General features: G+C 55.2%; 2 protein-coding genes across 2 annotated transcripts in view; both read left to right on the top strand.

Moving 5' to 3' along the window:
* The first annotated feature begins 911 nt into the window (after positions 1 to 911).
* AP5B1 (adaptor related protein complex 5 subunit beta 1) lies at positions 912 to 4,313 on the top strand. Its single transcript, XM_015826479.2, has 2 exons — positions 912 to 1,064; positions 1,746 to 4,313. Exons 1-2 carry the CDS (start codon positions 912 to 914, stop codon positions 4,311 to 4,313), a joined length of 2,721 nt encoding a protein of 906 aa, XP_015681965.1.
* Positions 4,314 to 5,678: 1,365 nt separating this feature from the next.
* Positions 5,679 to 8,495, top strand: part of RNASEH2C (ribonuclease H2 subunit C) — a 7,740-nt gene continuing 4,923 nt past the window's right edge. The window contains exons 1-2 of the mRNA XM_015826468.1: positions 5,679 to 5,844; positions 8,069 to 8,181. Of these exons, the coding sequence (XP_015681954.1) occupies positions 5,679 to 5,844; positions 8,069 to 8,181 (279 nt within the window). The remainder of the gene's footprint in view (positions 5,845 to 8,068; positions 8,182 to 8,495) is intronic.

Here is an 8,495-nt window from a genome sequence, read left to right as displayed (position 1 = left end):
GAATAGCTTGACTTCCTCTTCTTTGGGGCAGCCCCTGAGATACTGGAAGGCTGCTATCATGTCCCCCCTCGTCCTTCTCTTCATTAAACCAGACATGCCCAATTCCAGCCACCGTTCCTTATATGTTTTAGCCTCCAGTCCCCTAATCATCTCTGTTGCTCTTCTCTGCACTCTTTCTAGAGTCTCAGCATCTTTTTTACATCGTGGTGACCAAAACTGGATGCAGTGTTCCAAGGGTGGCCTTACTAAGGCCTTGTAAAGTGGTATTAATACTTCACATGATCTTAGTTGAAGTCTAGAAGTCATCAAAGGGCCAAGTTTGAAGACCCCTGAAGTAGGACACAGCATGGCTGGGAGGGACCTCCAGTAGGCCACCCGAGTGGGACCCTGACATCGAATTGGGCTGGATCGGATCGAAACCGAGTACAGGTGGTGCTCGGCTTAAGACCACCATTGAGCCTATCGTTTCTGTCGCTAAGCGGGACGGGGGGGTATCCAAGCGACTGTTGCTTCATTTTACGATCGTTTTGGCAAACGGTTGTTATTAATCCCTGCAGTTTTTAAGTTAGTAACCCGGTTGTTAAGTGAATCCGGCTTCCCCCATTGACCTTGCTTGTCAGAAGGTTGCCCAAGGGGATGACGTGACCCCCCGGGGAGATGGCAACCGTCATAAGTACCAGTCAGTTGCCAAGCGTCTGAATTTTGATCATATGTCCATGAGGATGCTGCAACGGTCGTAAGTGTGAAAAGGGGTCCTATGTCACTTCATCCAGGGCCATTGTAACTTTGGTCACTAAACGAATGGATGTAAACCGAGAACTATCCGTAGTGGTGAATTGGATTGGGTCGGTGACGGTACGTTGAGCATAACAATATCTGATCTTTTTCATGTGTGCCTCCCAGGCTTCGCTATGGGGTCAAGAGGGGGAGAGCCCTGGGCTGCCACCATTGAGGCTTTCCGCCTGTCCCCCACGGCGTTCCTGTTGTCCCACGGGACCGGAGACACCTTTGGGGCCGACCTGTTGAATGAACTACGGAGCGAAAGGCTAGGGGAAGCAATCAAGGTATATATACACGCCCTGCTTTTCGGTTACAAAAGTAGGATAGCAACTTTAGGAGGGTGGACTTCAGCTCCCGGAATTAAGACCCTGGGCCAGCGTACTAGCTAGGGAATTCTGGGGATTGAAGGCCACTCATCTTAAAACGTACTAGCTGGGGAATTCTGGGAGTTGAAGTCCACCCATCTTAAAATATGCTAGCTGGGGATTCTGGGAGTTGAAGTCCACCATCTTAAAATATGCTGGCTGGCGTTTTCTGGGAGTTGAAGTCCACTTTTAAAACGTACTAGCTGGGAATTCTGGAAGTCCACCCATCTTAAAGCATGATAGTTGGGGATTCTGGGAGTTGAAGTCCACCCATTTTATAGCATGCTAACTGGGAATTCTGGGAGTTGAAGTCCACTCATCTTAAAACATACTAGCTGGGAATTCTGGGATTTGAAGTCCACCCATCTTAAAATATGCTGGCTGGCGTATTCTGGGAGTTGAAGTCCACCCATCTTAAAGCATATTAGTTTGGGATTCTGGGAGCTGAACTCCACCCATCTTAAAGCAGGCTAGCTGGGGAATGCTGGGACTTGAAGTCCACCTCTCTTGAAGCTGCTGAGGTTCAGGAATTGAGGCTCACCATTTTCTGGCTGCCTCCACATTCCTTCACCATCGTCCCCTCTTTTTCCCGCCTTGCAGCTCTCCATCCTGTCTCTCTTCTTGGAATATCCCACCCTGCTGTGCCCCGATGCCAAGACGGGCCGGGAAGCGGCAGCCTCCCTCCTCTCCCTCTTTGCCCAGCTGAATCTCTCTCCCAAACACGTCAGCCTCCGCTGTTCCCTGCTCTTCGCCGCGGAAACGGTCCTGGTGGCGACCGACAGCCTGGGCGAAGACTGCCCGACCTCGCACGAGCTGCTGTCTGTACTGCTCCATCTGGTGTCCGACCCGAATGACAGCCGTGGGGGAATCGCCGAGCGGCCTGTCCGTGCCGCGGCTTGCGAGTGCCTGCGAGAACTCGAGAGCTGCTACTCGGGGTTCCTGTTGCACCGGCTGGAGATCCTGCGGTCTCTGCAGCAGCAGGAGGTCTCCAGCGTCCACCAGGGCTACACCCTGCTCTATAGCGTGGCGCTGCGGAACGCCGTTCTCCTCCTGGCCCGGAGTGGAGAAGGGTGCCTGGGAGACCTCCTGGCCAGTAATGGAGAGTTGATGTGGGAGGCTACGAAGGAAGTTGGCAAGCTCTCGCCAGCGGGTCTCGACCAGCTGGTCCTCTTACCGTCCGCGGCGGACCTTAAGGAGTTGAAGTTGGTGCTCTCGGCTCTTCTGGAGAGCAGTTATCTGTTCACCTCCGCGGCACAGAGCCACCTTCTGTGCCATCTGGCTCAGGCGGTGAGCGTGGTGCGCACCCAGTCGCCGGTGATTTTCAAAGCCCAGCTGGCGCGTCTCTTCGGCACGTCCAGCGTGACTCTGGAACACGCCATCCTGCAGCTGAAATCGTTCTTCACCGACAGCCTCTTCACGGCCGAGGACGAGTCCTTCCTCCTGCGGCACCTGGTGGGGCTGGCGCAGCACCCGGCTCTCCCAGATGCCGTGAAGCTTTTCCACTTGGATTGCCTTTTGCACTTCCCCGAAAACCGGCCGCTGGTCTCAGGAACCGACGAACGGCTGCCAGTTCTGCTCACGCCGCGGGCTACCTCGGGTCTTTTTCCAGGGTTCTTCCAAGATCAGGGGACCGTCCTGGCCAGGATGAATTTGCTGTGCCTCGTGTGCGTGGAGAACGAGGGGCCCAGTGCCGAACGTGGGGCGGGTTACCTCCTGGAGCACGTCCTGGCCCTTGGAGGCCTCGTGGCCCGCGACGGAGGATTGGACGCCACCCGGCTTTTTTTCCAAGCAGCCTTCATTTTTGCCCAATATTTTGGCTCTCTGGCCCAGCCCATGGCAGAACTCACCCGTTGCCTGCTGGATCTCTACCGTCGCAACTGCACCTTAGCCCCGAACATCATCAATCTGTTGGATGAGACGTGGAGAACGGATGAGTCCCCCTGGGCCAGGAGCCTCGCCCAGGCCCTGCAAGAATTTGTCGTGAGCATCCCCTTGCAAGAGCAAGACCTGAGTTGGCATCTCAAGATTTTAGCCCGGCTGGCAAAGGAGAAGGAAGTTCCCCAAGCCAGCACCATGCAGTTCTTAGCTCGCCTGGTCACCTCGGGGAAACTTGGAGACTGGTGCTCCGGCCAGATCCTTCTCAGCGTCTGCCGTAATCTGATGGTGCGCCATCCCTCGCCCGCCTTGTCCCAGCTGGCAGCCCTCCTGCATGCCATCTCCCTGGGCCACACAGATGTGGACGTCCAAGACCGGGCTGGCTTTTATTACACCCTACTCACCAACCTGTCCAGTGAAAAATTAAGATCCGTGCTGGTCCCCGTAGTTCCCGTCAAGACTCGGTCACTCTCCTCGTCCATCGTTGCCGACAGCGAAAGCTTCGTGGCTGCGTTGACGGTGCACCCGGTGGATCCGGCCCCTTTGAGGCTGCAGCGTGTCGAGATCACAGGGGACACCCCTGCGGTTCCTCCCGCCGAGCAGGAGGTGGACGGGCACTGCCAGTGGTTGCTGGCAACCCGCTCTCCCTCGTGGCTCAGTTTGGAGTACCGGCTGGTCCACGCGGGGCCTGGCACGCCTCCCTACGACCTGCTCCTCTGCGTGGTGCTTCGGTTCACCTGCACCAGCCGGCATTACGAGCCGGTCCCCGAACTCTGCATTCCGTGCCTTGCCGTGCATCGCCCACCCCCGACGGTGAAGCTGACACTGCAGCCGCGTTGCCCGTACCCAACCCAGCTGAACGTTTCTGCCCTGTATACAACGCAAGACGGATTGACGCGTTGGAGTCAGCTGGAACACCTGGAGGTGTCCTTTCCCGATCTTTTCCTACCCCTGCCAGTCCCTGCCTGGTCTTCAGAGAAACTTTGCCAGCTTTTTGATGCGCTCTGGCAGTGCCTGCACCCCAACACCAAAGAGGCACACGCCGAGAGTCTTACGGTGTGGCCCCTGCCGCCCCGATCCTTAGAAGGTTTACTGCGTGACCAGTTTGGCAGGTATATCCTGGCTGAGCATGCCGACGAGTATAAGATCGCCCTGACTTTACCGCCTCGGGATCACATCCTCCTACAGGTGCGGAGTGTGGACGATTCGGCACGGGTGACCATTCGCACCGACAACTGGAAACTCCTGCCTTCACTTAACCACTATTTGCAGAGTCTGGTGAAGGCCGACTGACACCGCAGCGCTCCTGTGAGTGAAGGGAGAGGAGTCCCTCTCACGTGTTTTGGGGTGGAATTCTAAAATTCTCAGAAATGTCCCCAATAAAAATTTATCATTTGTAACCCCAAAATTGGATAGAGGAATATAATTTGGGGAGGCCGTGCATTTTGGCATTGTAAGACCTGTGGACTTCAACTCCCAGAATTCTGAGGGAGGATTTCGCCCTCCCTCTGACCCAGGGGTGGATCCCTGGCTGGGGGGCGGAGCAAACAACAGTGCTGGCTGAGGAATTCTGGGAGTTGAAGTCCACAAGTCATCAAAGGGCCAGGTTTGAAGAGCCCTGGACTAGTCTAAGGAAGAGGAAGATGAGGGGAAAGATGATGGCAATCTTCCAATATGTGGGGGGCCGTCATAGAAACAAGGGGGGGGGGGTTCAAGCTATTCTCCAAAGCTCCTGAAGGCCGGACAAGAAGCAACGGATGGAAACTAATCAAGGAGAGAAGCAACCTGGAACGGAGGAGAAAGTCCTTCACTTACAACTGTTAGTTTAGAGCAGGAGGTCTTCAAACTTGGCCCTTTGATGACTTGTGGACTTCAACTCCCAGAATTCCTCAGCCAGGTACGCTGGCTGAAGAATTCTGGGAGTTGAAGTCCACGTGTCTTAAAGTTGCCAAAGTTGAGGACCCCTGCTCTAGGGTCTCCTGCTTGAGCAGGGGGGTGGACTGGAAGACCTCCAAGGGCCCTTCCAGCGCTAAGGGTCTCCTTTATGTTATCTTAAGGCTCCCTCCCTCCCACCCGGGGGTGGATCCCTGGGCGAGGGAGGATCTCCTCCTCCCTCCCTCCTACCCGGGGGTGGATCCCTGGGCGAGGGAGGATCTCCCCCCTCCCTCCCACCCGGGGTGGATCCCTGGGTGAGGGAGGATCTCCTCCCACCCTCCTACGGGGGTGGGGGTGGGGGTGGATCCCTGGGCGAGGGAGGATCTCCTCCCTCCCTCCCTCCCACCCGGGGGTGGATCCCTGGGTGAGGGAGGATCTCCTCCCTCCCTCCTACCTGGGGGTGGATCCCTGGGCGAGGGAGGATCTCCTCCCTCCCTCCCTCCCTCCTACCCGGGGGTGGATCCCTGGGCGAGGGAGGATCTCCTCCCACCCTCCTACGGGGGTGGGGGGTGGGGGTGGATCCCTGGGCGAGGGGCGATCTCCTCCCTCCCTCCCTCCTACCCGGGGGTGGATCCCTGGGCGAGGGAGGATCTCCTCCCTCCCTCCCTCCTACCCGGGGGTGGATCCCTGGGCGAGGGAGGATCTCCTCCTCCCTCCCACCCGGGGGTGGATCCCTGGCCGGGGCGGGGCCGTCGGGCAGCGGGAAGACGCGCGAGGCTCGCCATGGCCGCCGTAGAGCGGAGCGCGGCGCGGCTGGCGCTGGCTTCGCTGCCGGGGGCGCCCCGGGAGCCGCTGCACCTGCTCCCCTGCTCCATCCAGCACGACGGCCCCGCCGCCGTGGCGCGCTACTTTGCGCCCGCCGTCCGACGCGACCCAGAGGCCCCAGACGGTAGGCACGCGGGCTGCAGCAAAGTCCGGCCCGGACCCGCAAAAGCTGCAAAAGCAATCCTGAACCCCGGTCCCCCCCCTCCCTTCTTCCTTGCGCGCAAGGAGGGGGACCAGCGCAGGGCGCGGAAAGATGCCCGGAAGGAGCCTTTTGCAACCTGGCGCCCTCCGTTTTGGAGAGCGTTGCAAGCCCTCTTCCCCCAGTTCAGAATTCGGAATAGAGCTGGAAGGGACCTTGGAGGTCTTCTAGTCCAGCCCCCTGCTCAAGCAGGAGACCCTATATGCCGTTTTAGACGGGGGGGGGCTGCCCATTCCCTTCTTAAAAGCCTCCCGTGATGAAGCCCCCGCAACTTCTGGTGGCAAGCTGTTCCACTGGTTAATTGTCCTCACTGTCCGGAAGTTTCACCTTAATTCCAGGTTGCTTCTCTCTGGTCAGTTTCCAACCATTGCTTCTTGCGCGCAAGGAGGGGACCAGCGCAGGGCGCGAAAAGATGCCCGGAAGGAGCCTTTTGCAACCTGGCGCCCTCCATTTTGGAGAGCATTGCAACCCCAGTTCAGAATCGGAATAGAGCTGGAAGGGACCTTGGAGGTCTTCTAGTCCAGCCCCCTGCTCAAGCAGGAGAACCTATACCATCTCAGACAAGTGACTGTCTAGTCTCTTCTTAAAAACCTCCAGTGATGGAGCGCCCACTATTTCTGGTGGCAAGCTGTTCCACTGGTTAATTGTCCTCACTGTCTGGAAGTTTCTCCTTAATTCCAGGTGGCTTCTCTCTTTGGTCAGTTTCCAACCATTGTTTCTTGTCTTTGCCTTCTGGTGCTTTGGAGAATAAGTTGACCCCCCCCTCTTTTGTGGCAGCCCCTCAAATACTGCAGTGCTGCTATTCAGAGGGACTACAATTCCCATTCTGCCTGGCTGGTCGCCGAGGTCAGAAAGGGTGCGATCCAATATGAGAATTGGGACATCAGCCCTTCTGAGAACCCACCTTGTGAATTTGGGGTTATTGTATTGTGTGAATCGGACCTGGAAGTCTCCAAATTGGTTTCTGAAGCCGAAGATGGGTGGACTTCAACTCCCAGAGTGCTCCAGCCAGCAAATTCTGGGAGTTGGAAGTCCACCCATCTTCCAGCTGCCAAGCTTGAGAAAAACTGGGTTAGTGGGAGAAGCTCTCCTTTATATGCGGGTTTTAAATTTAATCCTTGCCTACCGTTTCAGAATTGCAGCCTCTTTTGTCCTTGAAACATTTGGGGTGTCTGTCAAAATCTCTCCCCATTTTTTAATAAGATGCAAGAGATGCTAATTGTCTCACTGTAGAATCTGCTCAATGGCTCAAAGCCAACCCCCAGAATTTTTTTTTAAAAAAGGAGGGTCCCCAAGATTTGGGACCATCAGTTTCACCCCCACTTCAGAAGTATCCATTAACCTGCAGAATGTGAAAGAGTACCAGAATTGAACATTATAGGTGAAACTTGGAGCTGTGTCCACACAACGCCGTGAACAGATGAAGGTTAATCTTGATTTATTTTTTGTGCTTTATTAGCTTTTGATTCCTTGTGTTTAGTATGAATCCACTTGATTTTCATTTTGGAGAATTATAATTAGGAAGATAATACCTAATAATAAACCCGACTGCTCTTGAGAAGGCCAGATCCTGAAGTTGAAACTCAAGTACTTTGGCCACCTAATGAGAAGGAAGGACTCACTGGAGAAGAGCCTAATGCTGGGGAAGATAATAATAATAATAATAATAATAATAATAATAATAATAATAATAATAATAATAATAATAATAATAATAATAATAAAGTTGGAAGGGACCTTGGAGGTCATCGAGTCCAACCCCCTGCCCAGATGGAGGGCAATAGAAGAAGGGGACGACAGAGAAGGAGGTGGCTGGATGGAGTTCCTGAAGCAGCAGGCGTGAGCTTCAATGGACTCCAGAAGATGGTAGAGGACAGGAAGGCCTGGAGGAACGTTGTCCATGGGGTCACGATGGGTCGGACACGACTTCGCAATGAACAACAACAACAAACACCCTATCATGTGTTTTTTGTAATTTAATTAGTACGCCTGTTATTTCTAGTTTGCTACTGATGTTTTGATTCAGTTCCTTTATTATTGTGTGGTTAGTGTGCTATGGGAAAAAAAAATAAGGGGTCTTGTGAATGCAGCCGCACCCTGCTTGAGTCTCATCGCGGTGGCTTCTCTCCTCCCTGTCGCCCTCATCCAGGAGAGGCTTCCGTGTCCTTCCGTGGCCGAAGCCTGAAGGGCAAGGAAAGCTGTCTTCCCAAAGGATATGTCGGATTAGTGCTGGAAGAAGCCAACTTAGGCCTAACATTGAAGGTTTGTTCCTGGAATGGGATGTGGGGAAGACAAGGCAAAGAGACACTGCCGAGGAACAGTCAGATAAGAGGCAGCTGAGCCTTCAGCTGCACAATGGATGGAGAAAAGAGACTCAGGTTTTCCCTTGGCCGTGGAGACATCCTTAGACGACCTTGGCGGCCTTCCTGCGGCCCTCCCGGACCTGGGGGCCTTCTGGTAGCCTCGGCGGCCTTTAAGAACTGGACCAGCGGCCCCGATGGCCCTCCCAATGGCCCCTTGGCAACCCACTCTGGCCGCGGTGGCCTTCGGGCTGCTCTTCTAGCAGTCCCGGTGGC

This window comes from Protobothrops mucrosquamatus, unplaced genomic scaffold (genome assembly GCF_001527695.2).
Source record: "Protobothrops mucrosquamatus isolate PMUCROS unplaced genomic scaffold, P.Mucros_1.0 scaffold3146, whole genome shotgun sequence".
Classification (NCBI taxonomy): Eukaryota; Metazoa; Chordata; class Lepidosauria; order Squamata; family Viperidae; genus Protobothrops; species Protobothrops mucrosquamatus.
This window is presented reverse-complemented; position numbering and strand designations above follow the sequence as displayed.